This window comes from Giraffa tippelskirchi, chromosome 4 (assembly GCF_054371585.1).
Source record: "Giraffa tippelskirchi isolate mGirTip1 chromosome 4, T2T-mGirTip1v1.2.pri, whole genome shotgun sequence".
NCBI classification, from domain to species: Eukaryota; Metazoa; Chordata; class Mammalia; order Artiodactyla; family Giraffidae; genus Giraffa; species Giraffa tippelskirchi.
The window spans coordinates 162,845,821-162,865,920 of NC_137278.1; the positions used below are offsets into that span (position 1 = coordinate 162,845,821).

Here is a 20,100-nt window from a genome sequence, read left to right on the forward strand (position 1 = left end):
TGGCTTGACAAATAAATATTAGTATATTGATGAAAAGTCAGAAAAAATTTAAACCCAGTAATTAAGAACGGACAAAAACAAAAAGCTAAAGGGAACATAATATTATCATCAATACAGAGGTTTTTCTTTATAATCTTAGTGAAAATTAAGGTATATGTTGAATTAACATGTTATGATTTTTAATTTGATTTAATTTTTTATTATCAGGCAAACTTTTTGCATTTCTGAGTTGACACATGCCTCTGTCAGACAGAAAGAGAAGAGCAAGAAGGAGCACGAGGTTGCAGCTGAATTTAGAAAGTCAGAGGTGCTCTCATAGCCACATGAGATGAACGGAAGATTCGTTCCAGTAGGCAAGAGAGCAGAGTGCAGACAACAGATGTGAGAAGGTGCTCATAGCTGTTGAGTTCCAGCATCCTTGTGCTGAAGAAGGGGTGGTGCAAACATGATTGGCATTCACAGGGAATATAAAAGCACCGGGCTTCTGCCCAGCTGCTTGTCACACTGACCTGTACCATCTCTCGACTGCTCGTGGGGTTTCTGTCAACTAGTACTGGAAAGGACAAACTGTTTGGAGAATAACATTTTATTGTGACCATGCCAGAACCCACTAAGAAAGAGGGTAAGATTCATCCCTAGATCTTTTTGTTGTACTTTTTAATAAAGCATGTTTTTTTTTGTTATTTTCAAAAAATATCCAATTTCTTAAAGAGACTATGAGATAATAGAATACTATGACTTAAGGAAAAGAAATTTTAGAGTAAAAAGACCAGAAGGTAAGAGTATAACCAATTGAAAAATATCTGATAATGATCATTTATGAAGGAACATTAACTAAAATGATCAAATTAGAATTTTATCATTAGTTGCAAAGAATCCTTAAAGTTTAATTTTCTTAGCTTCAGTCACAAATTTTTCACCATGTATTTGCAGTTTGTGGGGAGTGAGAGGAGCTTAGAATGCTTTCTTAAATAGTTAACAAATTTGATCAAGATTTCAAAAAAGAATTTGTGACAGCATTTCCCAATTTGCTATATTTTTCTCCTAGAAAGACATTTAAAATATGCAAATGCAGTTATTTTTTGCTTTTATCAGTTTGGAGCTTTATTAATTATGACATTATTACAATCTTGCATGGGAAAAAATCAAACACCTGGGTTAAAGAATATCTTTGTATGTCACTGACAGACTGTGTTCTTTAATGAAATTTATTGTAGGTAATTTCATAGTAACCTTTTAAAAATAGTTAAGCTGAAAATAATCTTTATTAGGAAAAATGCTTCCTCCAATAAACAGCTTGTCCTATCTATGAAAAATAAATATCTTTAAACTACTTATTAATAATATAAATAAGCTGAAATTCAAAATTATTAAAATAACTAATGAAAAACACAAATTAACAGCAGAAATAAATTGAATTTAACTTTAAATGGTAACATCTTTTAAAAATACTTTCTTCATTCATATTAGTCTTCATTAGTGCCTACTAAATCTTTGTTTTTCACTTTTGCAAATAAAAGCAACAAACTGACAAACATTAGCAGGGAGCCAGAGCATAAAAATGGTATTTAGCTTTTTTTTTCATTTTTAATTCTAAAAACTGCTTTTAACCATTATTTTGAAGAGTCTTGGAAAAGATGCTAGATGTTGAATCTGAAGTTGAAATACTAACCGAATTACCAAAAGTTTTTGAGATATATTTTCTTTATGTAATTAAGTAACCAGTGTTGACAGGCTGTGGTGATCAGTTTACAGGTTGGCTTTACTTAGTGGCGGAGGGCATTGATGGATGAAGTCTTCTACCCGAAATAACCACACCAAATGCATGCATTAATATGGGAACTTAATCCTGACTATCAAGCAGTGGGTCCAGTCCCTGCTGAAGTGTCTTATTTGTAATGCAAATGATTTACTTGTGTATTAAGTGTCCTTTTCATTTGATCTGTCACTTGACTAGCCTCTTCAAGGCTTATTTGGATGAAATGCATTCTATGTTTCCTGACCGAGGACAGAATATTGTTTTAATTATCCTGCATTTAGTGGATGAATTTGCATGTGTTATTTTAAAGCCCATTGGAAAATGACAAGAAAAGCTGAGAAACTAATTAGTAATATGAAGAGCTGTAGAGCCTATAAAGCTAATTAAATTATTTGGATTGCTAGATGTGATAAAGTTTTACTTTTTGTCTGACAACTCAATCTGATCCATTCTACTTTTAAAGACAATGAAACTAGCTAGACAGGAGGAAAATATATCTTTAACTTCAGCCCTTCCCCCACCCCACCCCCCAAAAAACCATGTATAAATTTTAGTTATAAGTCAACATACATACCAAAGTGCCCATAATCTTTTGCTATAAAAGCACTGTGGATATTCTGTGTAGGAGTTGCCCCCAGCACAGTAATTTTATACTCAGATTCTTTGGTTAGTTTAAATTTGGATGGTGGGGAGTCAGGATAAAAAGAAGGTTACTGATATATTTAAAATCCTTTGAGGAAGTACAGGGATTTTTTTGGTTTCCTTACCAGCAGAACTGATTTTTAAAGGAACTACACCTTGAAGAGTTTTCTTAATGAAATCATTGCATTTTTCTATTGTTTACATCAGAAACGTAAGGAGTATGGCAAGTCAGGGGCTCTTCTGGTCCTTGCACCTTCTTCCAATTAATGTCATTTTTACTGGGGTTGAACTACCTTGGTGGCTCAGATGGTAATGCAGGAGACCCGGGTTCAATCCCTGGGTCGGGAAGATCTCCTGGAGAAGGAAATGGCAACCCACACTAGTATTCTTGCCTGGAAAATCCCATGGGCGGAGGAGCCTGGTAGGCCAGTCCATGGGGTCGCAAAGAGTCAGACATGACTGAGCGACTTCACTTCACAACTTATTGGGGTTGGTTTTGTTCCATATACGCATGCCTCTGAAAGACAGCCTCAAGAACAAAATGTGCTGCCAAACCAATTCTACAGAATCCTTTCAAACTATCTGCAGAAACACCGCCCTCAAGCAGGTTTCTCCAGCCCTTATGGGTCTCCTTACATCGCTTCCTTAGCTGGAAGAACCATGCCCAAGCAAAGCATGACTGCCTGCTGTAAATCTTGATGACACATGAGCTGCTTTGACCTTCCCAGGATCCAGGAGCACTTGACAACTCTTCAAAAGAGGCCGACTTTTCAGCACCTGAAAGTGCAAAAGATGTCTCTCTCAAATGCCTCCCAACCTGCAGTGGCCTAATTCTGGGAGCTTCAAGTTTGGTCTTGGGAGAGTTGGTCCTTCTAAGGAGAAGGGGGAAGTATGGTTGTACCTTTAGACCTTATGGAGGGACTCTAATGGAAGTAATTAGTCAACAGCCCTTACTTAGACCCTTCAGAATATTCTGGATGGCTCAGTAAGCTCTTTCTGAGAAAGAAATTTTTTTTTTTAGGAATAGCTTCCCCGGGTAGCTCAGACAGTAAAGAATCTGCCTGCAATGTGGGAGACCCAGGTTTGACCTCTGGGTTGGGAAGGTTCCCTGGAGAAGGGAATGGCAACCCACTCCAGTATTCTTGCCTGGAGAATCCCATGGACAGAGGAACCTGGTGGGCTACAGTCCATGGGGTCACAAAGCGGTGGACATGACTGAGCAACTAACACTTTCACTTCACTTCCCTTTGTCCTCTCCACCTCTATGTTATATATTTATCCATTGTAGAACTATACTATTTGTACTGCCAGTTCCAAAGAAAATGTCTCTGTTACACTTTAGATTGATGAAGATCTGACACCCAGTAAAAGTAAGGTGTTCTAATCAAACAGTGAGAGGAAGTTTCAGATTTGTGGGAATCTCCCAGGATGTCTTGCTGATACATTCATTTACCTATTATCAATTAATTGAGCACTTACTATGAGCTGGTTGCTGGGATTTCAGAGATACATGCAACATGGTCTCTGCTCTAAAAACCCTTATGGTGAATTGCCCCTGGGTCTCACTGAGTAAAGAAGTCATCTTTTGTTGAAACTCTCTTTTCCTGTCAAAAAGTGGTTTTATCAATATGAAGTTAGAAACAGGCAAGAATCTTATGTTATTAATAATATCTTTGCCTACAAATCATTTCTTAAGAATTTAGCTCTGTAGTATGTAATGATTAAAACCATAAAGTCTGGTTCTTTAATATATTTAGACAAATCATTAACTGTCAAACTCTATAGAACCTAGAAAAATTCTTTGCTAAAACACCAAGTTACGATCTTAATGTGAATTTCACTTTTTGTGATATATCAGGCCCTACTATATTTCATGCACTTAACTTGTAGGAAAAAGGCAAAAGTTCCTTATTGGTGCTTGCGGGTCATTCAAAACATTTGAGAGTGTCGTTTTAGATTTCTCATCTTCCTTGTAAGATCTTTTGTTGAAAACGCAAACATATGGCAAAACATACCTTCATTGATGACCATAGTTTTAGGGGCCATTCTAATAACTCCAAGAATCAAAAGCATGGCATTGTTACTACAGATTCATTTGCTACTTCAACATGCAGTATCTATCTATTCTATCTTGGCCTATTTCAGTAAGCTTAGGTGGGAACATGGTCATAGAGAATAACTTTTTCAGTCCATAGGAGCTTTTCCTTTGCTACTTCTTTTTCTTGGTCACTAGAGATTTCACTACATTTTAAGGTTCTGCTAAGCCCCAAACCTGTCTGAATGCAAACCAGCATTCATCACCTCTTACCTATTTCCCAGCATCACTCAAGGCTTAGTCATCATCAGAAAAGGAGCCTTGGTGATGGGAAATTTCCCTCTCATATATACTCCTTGACCTTCAGTTTCCACTTGGATGAGACTGGATGGTTTGTTTCAAACACCAAAGTAAATCTATCTTTGGAGAAGTCGTATTACATATAGAATATTATTTTTCTCTCAAATCAGAGAAAAGTAGGGGCTTCTTTGGTGGTCCAGTGGTTAAGACTGTGCTCCTAAGGCAGGGGGCCTGTGTTCCATCCCTGGTTAGGGAACTGGACCCCACATGCAGCAAATAGGACCTAACGCAACCAAATAAATGAATAAATATTTTTTTTTAATTAGGGAAAAATGCATTTTTTGAAAGTAATGAAAAGAAAGGGAGAAGAGGGAGGAGGTATTTCATTGAGGGTGGCTATTTTCCTCCAAACTTCACGTGGTTCATTTAGGCCACATTGAAGATTTGGATGAAGAATAAAGAAGTTGCGTGAATGAATGCCAATGTTTCCCCCCACCCCCACCCCGAGAAAACTTTGCCAGGCTGTACTGGCCATGCACAGTGTAGATCTGAGCTATCTGCTCTAAGAAGGAATACTCTTGGGCTAATGCACGCTAGAGGGGCTTAATACTTGGCAAAATCATTCTTTTTCAGTAGCATGCTTTTATGACTGTCCGACTGCACCTGTTAGGAAGATAAATAAAGGACTGGCCGATTCTTTCCTCTCAAGCACCCTAAATATATCTCTTAAAAAAAAAAAAAAAAAAAAAAAACTTTGAAAAAACAAGTTGTATCTTTGTTTCTCATCCAGTAAGTTTGAAAAAGTCTCCGCTAGGCCTTGCAAAGAGCAGGAGTAAAGGAGTTCCTGAGACGAACAAAGGTTAGGCTCTCTGGCTAGTCTGAGAGACCCCAAGAGAAAGGAAAAAGAGAAAAACATAGTCATAGCACTCTCAGTGCCACACTTTATTCTGGCCTGCGTTATAGCCTTGAAACATTTTAGATTCCTCGTGGACACACGCTTCACAGAGTTTTCTTATTTTTAGCGATTTAGAAGTATTCCTGAATTTGGCATTAATGTTAAGGCTGAACTTAACTGTCCAGGCTGAAATCACGCTAAAGAAATGCTTGGACTTAAAAATAAATAAATAACATCTTTTAAAAAGCTTGAGTGAACATAAAATGATGTTTTTGCAATCTTTTTGGAAACTCATAGATGCTTTCTTTTAGAGAGAATTGTGGAAAGAGGCTGCCATGGAAGGAAATAGAATGTTGTTGTTTTACAGCCCTAGAAAACAGTTTTGTTATTTTTGCTGAAGTCTCTTATGATTGTTTAATTTAAAATTTATTTCTCAACTCTTTATGGCCAAACAGAAGAATTTTTATTGTTAATAATTACAATTTTATCTGCTTGCCTCCTTAATTAGTCGATGAAACCTATATTAAGAGACACAAAATACTCTTGGCAGCCCATGACTTCTGTGGTAATTCTAGACCTCATCTCTAGACATACTTGGGTGTGTTAGATAATAAAGAACAGAATTAAAGTTCTAGCAATAAAAAATAAGCAGAAAACTTCTAATTTCATGTGTGTTCCTGAAGAGATATGACCATGTCTTTTTCCTTCTTTTTTTAAAATATTTATTTATTTGTGGCTGTGTCGGATCTTAGTTGCAGCACGCAGGCTCCAGAGTATGTGGGCTCAGGGGTTGTGGCCCATGGACTTAGTTGCCCCATGGCTTGTGGGATCTTAGTTCCCTGGCCAGGGATCAAACTGGCATCCTCTGCACTAGAAGGAGAATTCTTAACCATTTGGGCCACCAGGGAAGTCCCACATTTCAGTTCTTGGTGGGGGACAGATGTCTTTTCTGGAGTCCTTAGCTTGTTCAGAATATTGCATACTGTGGGTTCAGTCACTAAGTCATGTCCAACTCTTTGTGACTCCATGGACTGTAGCTCATGTAGGGAAGCCCAACTAATACACAGAAAGGTAGTTATTGAAATACAGTGTTTTGAGTTAGGTTAGTCACGAAGTAGGTATTGCTTATTCAAGAGCAGTTTTAGTGATTAAGGAAAACGAAACTATGAAAAAGAAGAAAAGACTTCATCACTTAATTTCCTGTGTGTGTGCGTGCTAAGTCACTTAAGTTGTGTCTGACTCTTTGTGACCCTACGGACTGTAGCCCACCAGGTTCCTCTGTCCATGGAATTCTCCAGGCAAGAATACTGGAGTGGGTTGCTGTGCCCTCTTCAAGGGAATCTTCCCAACCCAGGGATCAAACCTGCATCTCCTGTGGCTCCTGAATACAGGCAGATTCTTTACCACTGAGCCACTGGGGAAACCCCTTAACTTCCTACATGCATGCAAATTGTCTTGTATTGGAGAGAACAGAGCATCTGTCCCCACAGCTTTTTATAAAGACAGCCCCCAGATAGCAAAGCGATGACAGTCACACCCAAATCTCTTCTTTGTGGATAGGCCCAATTATAATTTTCAGAGTATGTTTGTTTTGGACAGCCACACAAATAGACAATAAGCCAAATTTTCAGGATGTTCCCATGCAAGGGGCAGATTAATTATGCACTTTTACATGCATTTCCAGAGTAAAGTTTTAGATTCCATCCAATTGGGGTGTGAAGTGGTTGATGTGGCAAAGAAAAAAAGACCAGGATCATTTAATCCCATGCTGATTTTTCTCTCTAAATTGAGTTCCCAATAAGCTAACTGAAATCTGACTTTCCTTATGCCTTTCAAGTCTAAACTCCACTTTGATAAGATTTTTGCCCTTTTATACTTCCTAAAAAATCTTTTTATGGACCAATTTGGCACATCAAAACAACACCCACCCAAAATTATGTTTATTTATAAGTCAAATCTTTTTTGTTTTTTGACTTTTACTTTAGATATTTACAAGAGCTTGGAGTTCAATTATTTTTTTCTTTTTCTCCAAATCATCCAGTTTTTCCTCTGTGTGTGTGTGTTAGTCGCTCATTTGTGTCCAGCTCCTTGCGACCCCATTGACCGTAGCTCACCAGGCTCCTCTGTCTATGGAATTCTCCAGACAATAATACTAGAGTGGGTTGCTATTCCCTTCTCCAAAGGGTCTTCCCAACTCAAGGATCGAACAAGGTCTCCCACATTGCAGGCATATTCTTTAACGTCTGAGCCACCAAGGAAACCCAGTTTTTCCTCTAAATAGCATCAGATCTCTAAGTTCCTCAGGAATTCTTTGCTTGCAGCAAGTATTAGCTTTTGCCTTCTATAAAATTTTATAACTCTTGGAACAGAATGTTCTGCTTTTAACTAAAAATTCACCTTATTACATAATTATACAATCTAATTTCTTATTTTTTTAGTTACATGTCTTTAGACTTATTCTTCATCCAGTATGTATTTTGGCTTTTTTCTTATGTATCCTAGGTAATATTAATCATTAAGCACAGTGACATAAAGTTAACTATTCACAGAACATTCTAGACAGCTCAGATTTCCTGCTGTATCATGTATTCAGTTAGTTATACTTCACATGTCTCAGTTTCTTCATCTGTTAAATGTGAATAATAATAGTAACTAGCTCATTGGTTTTTTGTAAGAATTAAATAAGTTAGGTGAAAAACTGAGAATAAACCCTAGCATGTAATAAGAACCGAAGTCCTTTCCTTCTAAAGCAGCAAACTAAAAAATTTTGTTGAGCCTAAGGTATTAAATGCCTAAAGTTTAATATAAACTTTGAGGGCATTTCTGCCAACACATATCAAACACTGTAAGGTATGTTACAACCACAGTTCACCTTTCTGCCTGGTGTTAATGTTTATAATACAGTCCCAAACAGCTGTGGTTATGATCATAGCCATCATTGCCACCACCATAAGTATTTCTTTCTTTTTAGACTTGAAGTAAAACATCTTTGCTTTCACCCATGGAGGCTCAGATCAGAGGCCTACACTTTAGAGCGTCTGCGGTGTTCATGCTGAAATGTGTCATGTCCAGCTGGGGGTCCCCAGTTGTTAGTGAGGTGGTGATAACCATTGTGGGGGCATGGCCTTTCCCACTTGGATGAAAGAGTCACCCTGCACAGTTGAACATGTAACTGTATCCTCCACCAAGGGCTATAGGCTTGGGTGTGGGGGGCCATTAAGATTTCTCTTCCCACCCGGGGTGCTATTGGCAGGTGGGGAGTTTTCCTCTGGTCTGAACATTTCTGAGATAGCCACATAAAGAACTCTCCATGACCGCGTATGAATATGGTGGGTGATTGATGGAGTGGCTGTGTTTACTGCTGTGGAATTTTATTTTTATGACCCCACCTGGCATCAGGCCTGTCGTTCCTCTATTTTTAAAAAGTCACCCAATGTGAGGCCCAGCAATGGCTTGGGAAAGGCCTAAAAGTGGTTTATTCTGATAATCCTATAACCACAGAAGAGTGATATGATTGTAAGGATGGTCTACTCAGGAACAGACCTGTCAGGGAAAGACAAAATGGGATGAAAGGGAGAAATTGTTAATGATTCAAATCACTTTTGACTTGTGCTAAAATTTTAAACGTCAGCTTGAGGAAAGCTTCTTCTATACCACTATACCCACCTAGGTCACTCCCAACTCTCACTTTGTTCTTACTTTAAAATATATTAAGAAGAACAATAAAGAGACAAGTAATCAGATCTTAGCAAAAGATCTCATTTTCATCCAACCCCGTGTTAACAGTGAGAAGCTATTTGTTGCTCTGTGATAAGCACCAGACTTTAATCTTCCTGTGTGGAATGACATCTTAAGTTAAAACCATGTAATTTGAACAATGGAAGAGCAAGTTAACTAGGAAAGGGAAAAAACCCTGTGGATTCAGGGAATTTCCATCAAGTTAACTAATGAGTCATTGAAAATTTACTACTTGATGTACGAATAGACTCCACCTATTCACAACCTTAGAATATAGACTTTGGAGATATTTGGCCTCAGTAAATATGGATTAAATTGATTGAATCAAATTTTGAATAGCTGGAGTCGATGGATAGCTAATATCTCATTTTGTTCTTGAGCCTTATTATTTCAACTAATTTGGATATAAACAGACATAAGATGTAATATATTACTTCTTGTTTAGAAAAACAAAGTACAGTGGATATAATTTAACTTTGTCATCATTTATAGATATCAGTTATCTTACCACATGATATCTGCAGAGCTCAAATTATTTGTCTTTTTGTTAATGAGGCCACATTGGTTTGTATTTTGAATTTGTGTCCAACTTTGAATAGCTTTCCTGTTTCATCCCTTGCCAGAAGGCTGCTGTCTTCTTTAATTACTCTTACTAGTCAGTGTGTGAAGCTGTCCCCTTCTCTTCCCTCTGTTGTTTGCTTTGGATCCTGGCCAGGTCAATAATCTAGTTGAGCAGGACTACACTGCAGAGTACCCCATTTACGGAGGCACTCATTCTCAAGGTCGTGCAAATGCAAGGTCCAGACCTGAGTGTCAGTGCCTCTGGAAGTGAGGCCCCCTAATCACCTGGCTCCCCTCACCCTAGCTCCAGTTCCAGGGCTGGGGACCCAGGTGAGGGGTCTTCTCTTGGGAATAAAGAATTTGAGCTCTGAGAGTGCCAGGTAGGAGGAGCTTGAGACAATTCATTTTGCTCTTCAGAAGCCCTTATAATTTGCTGATCAGCAGCTGTTATCTGGATGAGTAAGGTTGCTAGATAGCCGAATTCTAAATAGGGGAGGTGATACTAGACAATATCACCCTTTTGTTCCTATTAATTATGTACACTGTAGAATAAGTTACTGCCCCCAAGTCAGTTTGTGGCTTTTATTTTGACTGATTCACTCATTGTTATTAGGCAAGGCTATGGGATTTTTCCTAAATGATGCATATGACATGAGTTTATTTTTTTAAGTGTACACATACAAAATAATTTTCAAAGATTTACCATAAATTCTAAATAATTCTCAAACTTTTCAGTCTCAGATCAATTGACATTCAGTAATTGCTGAGGACATTAAAAAGTATTTGTTTCTGTGCACTCTACTAACACTTCCTGAATTTGAAATTAAAATGGATGAACTTTCAAAGCATAAGAGTACAAAGCACATGTTCTATTAGCTGTCAGAGTGTTAACATCATCACACATTATATATTTTTTGGAAAACTCCACTGCCTGTTTGTGAAAGAATGACTGAAAAAGGCATAAAATGTCTTAGCATTATTATGAAAATAGTTTTGACCACATGGACTCCTCAAGAGGGTTTCAGAGGCTCTTGGGGATCCCAGATCATAGTTTGAGAATTTCTGTTCTAAGTCAGTATACAATTGCCTCTAAAAACTGTATAATCCCCCCTTAAATTCCAAGGTATAAAATCCAGACCTGTGACCCATAGCGAATAGAACAGGAGACAAAACAATAATATAATTGCGAAAGCATTAAATTACATCTTAATTTGTGTCCGAAAATCTTGATCTCTGATGCATAAGCAATATGGTCATTGCCAATCCACTATCATTCCTGTTTGCTAATTTTTTTGGTGGCCTTTATGATTCATATAATCAGAACTTCTCTAAGTGCAATGAATGTCCCCATGCAGACAATATTTTACATTAAAGTGGTTTCCATTGTGCTGTTGTCTAGGCATATGAGAGATGGGCTGTGACATGACTTGTGTCAGACTTCACTGTCAACAGTGTTTATTGTATATTTAATCCAAAAGAGAAGACAATGCTATAGTACCAAAAGTTACAAAAGTTGGCCAGATAAAACCTTATTTACCACAATGTTTGCAATATATAAAGCATTCACATATTTTATTTCAAACCAAGAATTTGACTTTTAGGGAATTTCCTGGTGGTTTAGTGGTTAAGACTCTGTACTTCCGCTGCAGGGGATGTGAGTTTGATCCCTGGTTGGGGAATTAAGATCCCATGTGCCACGTAGGGTGGCCAAAAGTAAACAAAAATTAAGAAGAAAAAAAAAAAGGATTTGACTTTGAGAATAAGAAATAATAGTTAAGAATAGCATGCAATTTTCTCCTGAACCCTAGGTTACCAAAGGATGGTTTTAGCACATTTGTTTTATCCAGAAAAAGTGACAGAAAGCCACATAAACACAAAAAAAAGATGTTTAATGATAACAACTGTTATTATGTGTTCTTATTATCTTTTCTATTTCTATTAACATATACATATAATGTAATTATGCTCTCTGTGCTAAAAGCCTAAGTTAAATTGCACATGAGGGCCCATAAAATAATTTTTAAGTAAATCAAACAGTATATTATTTGAGAAGTGAGCCCATGGGAAGAAGAGACCTCGATTGTTTATATCATTTTGGTGTATAGACACAGAAAGAGAGGCAGATTAATGCCTCTTATTAAAACTTAATGTTTTTTTCCCTTTAATGTATTGACCATGGAACCTTGATTATGGAAAATAGAAATGGACTGCATTGGAGAGAGCCAACCATTTATGGAGTACTGGGTGCCTAGTCTTTCAGCAGAGCACAAGAACCACATATGGGCTGTCTCTTTTATAGCGGCCACCAGTGCCCGTCAATTAGAAGGCCCTGGCACTAAGTGTGCGGGCCTGCCATTGGTGGCATACCTGTGCTTTTTACAGTAGGTGGTCATAGGAAAAATCAACCATAAATAGATCAAGCCCTTTGAAAGCATGTCAGTGTTGCAGAGGGAAAGAAAGGCTATATCTGTGAATTAGGGAGGATCAAGGACAGCCGCCCTTGCTGAAGGAGCCTTAGTTGCTGGTTCAGAGTCTGGTTGATTTTTATGTTGTCCATGAAAATATTTCCTGGGTTTAATTTTTCAGAGTATACGGATTTCTTTCTGTCTTTTTTTTTAATTCAAAAACTGTTTAAAGACAGCAACTTACTTAACCCTGCTTCTTGAGTCCATCCTGTTGGTCTGTTTTCCAGTGGAGACAACGGGGCGGGATGGATGAGGGGGACAAAAAGCCAACTTTATTCACCTGGGAGAAAAGTCCCTCGGAATTTGCCTTTTTTTTTTTTTTTAATTGGATTTGTTACAATATTGCTTCTTTTTATTTGTTTGTTTGTTTTAATGTTTTGGTTATTTTGGCCACAAGATAGGATCTTTGGCCACAAGATAGATTATTTTGGCCACTTGTAGGACCTCAGCTCACCAAGCAGAGATTGAACCCACACCCCTGGCATTGGAAGGCAAAGTCTTAACCACTGGGCAGCCAGGGAAGTCCCTGCCCTTTGGTTTCTGAATAAGCAGAAATATAGCAGCCTTTGGAGAAGGAAATGGCAGCCCACTCCAGTACTCTTGCCTGAAGAATTCCATGGACAGAGGCGCCTGGTGTGCTCCTCTTTACAGTCACAAAGAGTCAGACACAATTGAATAAACAACAAACAACAACCTCAATAGATGCCTATTTGCTCAAATCTCAGAAATTAGAGAGCTTCCCAGGCCTTGTGTTTCCTGACGGTTGCAATACGGTAAAGCTAGGTGATAATGGGATTGGCATAGTTGGCTGAGGGTTATTTGCTAAGAAAACTAGCCTAGATTTTGAAAAGGGGAATCCTTAGAAAGGCAAGAGGTGGTGATTTTATTTGTTTATTTATTTGACTTAGCTGGGTCTTAGTTGTGTCACATGGGATCAAGCTTCCTGACCAGGGATTGAACCTGGGCCCCCTGCATGAGCACGTCAGAGTCTTAGCCACTGAACCACCAAGGAAGTCCCCAAATGGTGTTTTGGAGGTCAAAACTCTGGTCCTAACTGCTCTTTCAAGATGGAAGGTGTGTTGACAATAAGAAGAATCTAAATGATGAGGCTGGGTGTGTGCCTGGGAGAAGTCAGCCAGCGAAAGGGTCACCAGCGGGAGACATAGTGTACCCTGTGGATAAGGCAGATGAAGAAAGCTGCCCTTGGAGTGCCAGGGGACAGTTCTTGATTTCTTGGCAGTGAGCAGAAGGGGCTTTTGTGTGGGTAGAAACAGCCTGCCAGTCAACTATATTTATAGAGCACCTGCTGCGCGGAATTTGAAGAGGAGGAGGAGACAGGCCTTGTCCTCAAGAAGCTTGTGATCAAAGAAGTGCCCATGTACTGTGAACCCATTACCATTCACAGTCATATTTGGAATGGGAGAGGATTCAGTGATATTTACGGCACAGTCTGAGCCTCCTTATTCAAAGCGTGGGTCATGGACCAGCAGCACTAGCATCACCGGGGAGCCTGTTACACATGCAGAATCTGGAACCCCCCCACCCCCCACAGATCCCCAGAGTCAGAACCTGCACTTGACCAAACCCCAAGATGATTCGTGTGCTCATAGCAGTGTCAGAAGGACTGTGGAAGAGCTGAGTCTCAAATATTTTGAGAGAGGAAAGCCTTCTGGCTTGGTGACTAAACCAGTAGAAAAGCCACTTAATTTACCTCTGAGATTCTTAAACATGGGCATCTCATCTTAGCCACCTTTATAAACCCCAACCTTGTGAAATTCATAATGAGGCTCAATAAATTCCAATTGTGTGGGAGCTTATTTCTATAGTGCCTAGTCAGTGGGAGTACAGTGGAAATCGTTGTGAATGCATTATTGTTATAGAGGCAGCTAATGGAGTTGGGGAATGTGCAAATGATTTCTGGAGGTGTGGGCAAAGCTGGGCATGACAGAGCCTGTCAGAGACAAACGTATGAGTAAGAGAGATACATGAAGAGTTTTGTTTTTTTTTTAAGGCAAAAGCGGGGATGTCTCCAGGCCCCAAAATATACCCGTATTGGCTTATTTTCAGACTAATTCATGTGCTACTTGGCTTTTACCATTCCTGGTTCCTCATCTCTTCAGGTTTAGAACAGCTGGAATTCTTTGTTTTAAATGCCTTGAAATCTATTGAGAGTTCATCTTCTTATGCTTTCTGTTCTATCAGGATTGATTTGATTGATCAATTTACTTAATTGTGCAGACTCTGTAATGCATGTGTGTGTGTTGTGTGTTAAGTCGATTCAGTCATGTCTGACTCTTTGTGACCCCATGGACTGCAGTCCTCCAGGCTCCTCTATCCATGGGATTCTCCAGGCAAGAATACTGCAGTGGGTTGCCATTTCCTTTTCCAGGGGATCTTCCTGACCCAGGGATCGAACTTGAGTCTCTTACATCGCCTGCATTGGCAGGCAGGTTCTTTACCTCTAGTGCCACTTGTAGAACTCATCAAAATATTAATTATTACCATTTTACAGTAGAAGAGTGAGGGGCCTCCCTCCCTTGTTTAATTCTCAGATGCTTCCTCAGACGCCACTCCAATTCCAAACATGGTCTAAAGTGATGTAGCCCATGAAATAAGGCAAATCCCAGGAGGTAGCATGTGAAGAAAGACAGGAGTATCATTCTCCTGGGTGTGTCATGATGAAATCATAGTCATAATGCGAGAACCATGAAAAGAGAGAGAAAGTATCTATGATGTTTATTGCATTTCCTGTCCCTGCAGGAACCCCTTCATTCCTGCCAGCAATCCTTAAGATGAGTTCTGTTGTTATTGCCATTACTCAGATGAGGAAATTGAGGTATATTCCACTCCCTGGGACAACATCTAAATGAGGCGATGTGGCCTTGACCATCAGACCAATCAGTTCAGCGGGGAAAACGCAATGAAATCTCTGAAAAGTCCATCAGCCCATTTCTGTCTCCACAAGAGTGACCAGCTGAGACGAGCAGTTCAGGTCCATCCTGAAGAGGCCAGGTACCGACTCAAGCAGACCTGGGTCAGAGCCTGGTTCCACCCTTCAGGGGCTGTGGGACCCCACAGGGCCTCAGTTCCCATCTGTAAAATGCGGATAATGATAATACTGACTGCAGAGTGTTGTAAGGATGATAGGAAGTAATATACACTAAGTCCTGCATGCAGTGAGTGGCCAATACATGGTTGTTGTTTATTTATTCCTTCACTGGCTGTAAAATAATGGGGTTTCTATGATTTTAAGAAGGAAACACTCTGGCTCTGCCTACTCACCAGGCAGGCATGCGTTTTCCTACTTCTGTTTGCCACAACCACCCTAACAATGCACCAGCATTAATATCCTGTAATGTTTCTGTAGTTCTGAGTATCTGATATAGTTGACTGTTAATGATGGATGAAATGTGGATTTGTTGGAAGTTGAACTAAGCCCTTTAAATTGTCATTTGGTTTTGATTTGGGGGCTGTTACATAGAACACTGGGGCTACAGACATCACAAAAATGAAGAATACACAGTCAGGGCATTTTACAGTTTCAGTGTCCAGAAACATTCTCTTTTGTTTACTTAATTAGAATTCACCCTTGGCCTTTTTTCCAAAATAAGATTTTAAGCAACCACAGCTTTCCTTACAAAATGGGCCTTTGTTTACAAAGAAGCTGAGAAAGCATGGCCAATTTGATAGTTCACACAGTGACCAAAGAATCCCTTGTTAATTTTTTTTTATCAATTCATTTAAAGTGGTTTTAGCAATAAGAAGAGGTACTAGAGAGATAGGAAAGGAATCAAAGATCCCTTTTTTTGTTCAGTTGGGAGGGACAGGAAACACAAATATATGGGACTTCCCTGGTGATCTAGTGATTAGAATACTGCACTTCCAATGCCAGGAGTGCAGGTTCAATCAGTGGTTGGAGAGCTAAAATCCTGCATGTTGTGAGGCGAGGCTAAAAACACCCAAAAAACCAAAAAAGAAACACAAATATATGGAGGCAGCTAGGAAATAATTTTTTTCCAGTTCATAAATATTTATTTAGTTTCCCCTTAATTTCTCTCAATAGTGTTTTATAAAGTTCTGCATAAGAATTTTACACATTTTTAATTAGGTTTATTCCTAGATATTTTACTTTGTGGACTTTATATAGTAAAATAATGGTATTTTTTTTACAGCATTATTTTCTAACTACCTCCAGCCTAGCAACTTTATTAAGGTAACATTATTTTAAAATATTTGTTTATAGATTCAGTTGAATTTTGTGTGTGTGTAATAATTCCATCTGAGAAATAGTAAAATAATTTTTCCTCCATTGTAGTCCTTCCACATATGTTTTTCATCTTACTGTGTGATTTAGAAACTGTTTAATAATTAAGGAATAGTGTATTATGAGGTGGTCCAGAATGTCTCCAGAATAAAGAAGGGGAACAGAATGGTATAACCAGCTCTGAGAGTCTTAAGAGAAATGTCAAAAAGACAAACCAAGATTGCCAAAGAATAATAATGGTGACAGTTAGTGCTGCAAATTGTAGGGCTCTATCTACACCCCAGGAACTGTGCTGTGCATTTTACATAGGATTAGCACCCTAAGAGCTCATTTATCTTATTATCCGTATTTCATAGATGAGCATGCCAAGACTGACGGAGATTAAGGAATTGTCCTCGATTACACAACTCGTAAGATGGAGAGTCAGGGTTTGAACCTAGGTCTGTCTGACACAGTCATATGTACAGAAAAAACACAAAAGGTCAACTGGGGAGAAGATCATCACTCTTGTCAGTGGCAGAAAGGTCAGAAGGTGAAAAAAGAAACCAGCTCTAGAACAGAGGGGCCACAGAGTGTAATGAGAAGAGGGAGTGGTAGGAGGTGCTTGCCAGCAATGGCTTTGACCTTTAACCCGAGGAGTGTAGACCCAACCTGTAGGTAACAGGAGCCTTCATGAGTAGAGTAACAGGATGAAAGACAGTGAGAGCATAAGTAAACCTGCCGTCGTGGGGAAAAGAGACTAGAAGGCAGGGAAATTTGTTTTTATCTCTTAATTTATTTTTTAATCAGAGTATAATTGCTTTGCAATGTTGTGTTAGTTTCTGCCATACAACGTGAATCAGCCATAGGAATATACATATCCCCTCCCTCTCAGAGAAACTTGACTTAAAGGGAGCCAGGAAGAGGTCCATGGGCATTGGATGACAATGGCCCTGTCCAAAAGATAGAGTGTCAAAGACGTTGGCTCCTCACTCTCGGTATTCTGATATCCGTGTGCAGCCTCAGCTCACCCAAAGCTGAGAGGTCAATATTAGATTTCCATTGCCACACTCAGATCTCTGAAAATAAAATCCTTTGATGGAGAGTTTCATCTCTGGGTTGACACTGGCAGGAAAGATCCTTTCCATGACGTGGCAAAGAAACGAAAATGTTGCTGGTGTGCCATCTATGGGAAGCTTGTGCTTTCACCATATCTCTAAACCACATCACATCCTGCCACTTATCTTCTGCCCATCTGTACGGTGATACGTCTTTTCTCCTTTGGTTTTATTTCCCCAATAGTAAATGGTAACATACTTGCTTATGATCATTTGGATGAAAATGCAGTAATTGTGCATTTTAAGCAGTAAATTGGAATTTATACCCGGCACAAAAAATTAGTGATGAAAAAAGACATTGCTATCTCCTGGCAGCCTTGCATCCCTTTTCTCTTCATTCGCTGATCTTGCAATACAGGCTCCTTCTTCTGTCTCCTCCCAGCCTGCCTAGACTAAAACGGGGCACCTGACCTGCATGGTGATGATTCTTGGACCAAACTGCTTGTTGTGAGGTATTGTCCTCTTTGCTTGGAAAGAGCCACTTGTGGGGAAAAAATGTGGAAAATCATAGATCTGGGCAAAGCTAAAACTCCTGGGATCCCACAATATGCTTCTACTACAAAAACTTTTCTTTGATGTTTATTTATCAAGCAAAAAGTAATTTTTTAAAGAGATCACCTTCATTAACTCTCTCTTCCTGCCCTAAAGTAGGAGCAGCTGATTCAGATATCCGTCACTAATTCCCTGTTCTGGGCATCCATAGGGATTCAGCAGGAGAAATTCTATGCCCATTGTTCATAGGATATGCCTTTAGCTACTTGGATATATATTCTTTTATTTTACTGGAATATAATTGCTTTACAGTGTTGTGTTGGTTTCTGCTGTACAATGAAGTGAATCAGCTATATGTATGCTTATACCCCCTCGCTCTTGGACCTCCTTCCCACCACCCTGGACATATATTCTTCAGTAGAGGTTTCTTTAACAGACTTCACTGCCAGATTGCTATAATCCTGGATACTCAAAGCCAAGTATAAAACCTCAAAACCAGAGCTCCGAGAACTTTGGATAAGTGTAGGCAAAATACCTCTAGGCATACAAACTTCCAAGAATGACTGTGACTATGAGGGGGGCTGGTTCTCTTTCCCAGTGAACAGTGGTTTACTTTATGATAAGAGGAAGTGCTGCAAAGCCAGAGGACTTTGTTCTCATCATCATTCAGAAAGAAATGCAGCTGTTGGTGATGCTGCAGTGTTCTTGGTCTCTGGGGAATGTAGGGTCTCATTTTCTGAGCACCTGAGGTTCTAAGGGACATGCTTGGTACTCACTGTGTCTCATTGCAGCCTCACAGAAACCCTAAACATATGAGATAGGTGTCGTGTCCATTTTTCCAGGGAAGGGAAACAGGCTCAGTGCCATTAAATGCTCTGCCTGCTGCCCAAGATTATAACTAAGTAGGAGGACTTCTGGATGCCCATTTCACCCATGCTCTGTCCATTACTACACTCTGCCTCTCCTGGAAGTCTACATATCTTCAAACCACATTTAGATCCTCACCTCATGCCATACACCAAAAGACAGTTTGCCTTGGGTTGATGCATTTCCTCTCTTGTCAGTCTCTGGAAGACGGAGTTGAGCAGAGCCTGTAGCTGTGGAAAGTAACTTTTCTCAGGATAAGAGAGACTGACACTTCCATTACTCTTTTCATTTCTAGAAAATGAAGTGCTGGCCCCAGCTCCAGCTCCACCCCTGGAAGGTGAGTAAAAAATTACGGTCTTACACGTTTAGTCTGCAAACACAGAACATCCATCCCAGCGTGGTTTGTCCTCCATGGAAGCTGTGAGTATTAAGCTAGCTCCTGGCTGTCGTGGGTTTGTAATCATAACTGTACCTTGTGTTTATATAACTTTCTTATGTTAATTTGGTTTGGATGGCACATCATACACTTATAAAACCTATGAAGTTATGCCAAAGTTCTTATGCTCATGCTTTCTCATTGTGGAGGCTGAGTCTCCAAGGGGCTGAAGGATTCACAGTGTTTTTTCACACATAGCTCAAGGTAAACAGAGCTAAAGGTAAACATATATTTCTTCCTTAGTCCTGGAAGATGAGCAGCCCTTTCCTTACTTGAACTGTGTCACCATCAAGAACCTCCAGAAACTCCCAGGGGAGTTTCCAGGAAGGTTTGGTGGCCTGGAAGGCTCAACAGCCAAAACTGCTCCAGTCCCTAGGACTCTGTTGTCCAGCAGGTGGCGACAGAAAACAAGCAATAAAGAGTTCCAGTGAATTTGGCTGGTAGAGGGAATGTCTAGCAACACAAGTGAAGCCTGCTTTTTTTTTTTTTTTAATCCAATACCTAAGGAAGAGGATGAGATTGGAAGAATGGCAAGTTCAAATGGAATTT

The 20,100-nt window shown here is 39.4% G+C and overlaps 1 protein-coding gene across 50 annotated transcripts in view; it reads left to right on the forward strand.

Annotated features, from left to right (window-relative positions):
- Window positions 1-498: 498 nt before the first annotated feature.
- Window positions 499-20,100, forward strand: part of MYBPC1 (myosin binding protein C1) — a 99,768-nt gene continuing 80,166 nt past the window's right edge. For all 50 annotated transcript variants that reach the window (XM_081595535.1, XM_081595537.1, XM_081595536.1 and 47 more), the window contains exons 1-2: window positions 499-622; window positions 19,411-19,452. Coding sequence is in view for 43 of the 50 variants with exons in the window: in XM_081595500.1 (XP_081451626.1) it covers window positions 598-622; window positions 19,411-19,452 (67 nt within the window). In the remaining 7 variants the exon portion in view is untranslated. The remainder of the gene's footprint in view (window positions 623-19,410; window positions 19,453-20,100) is intronic.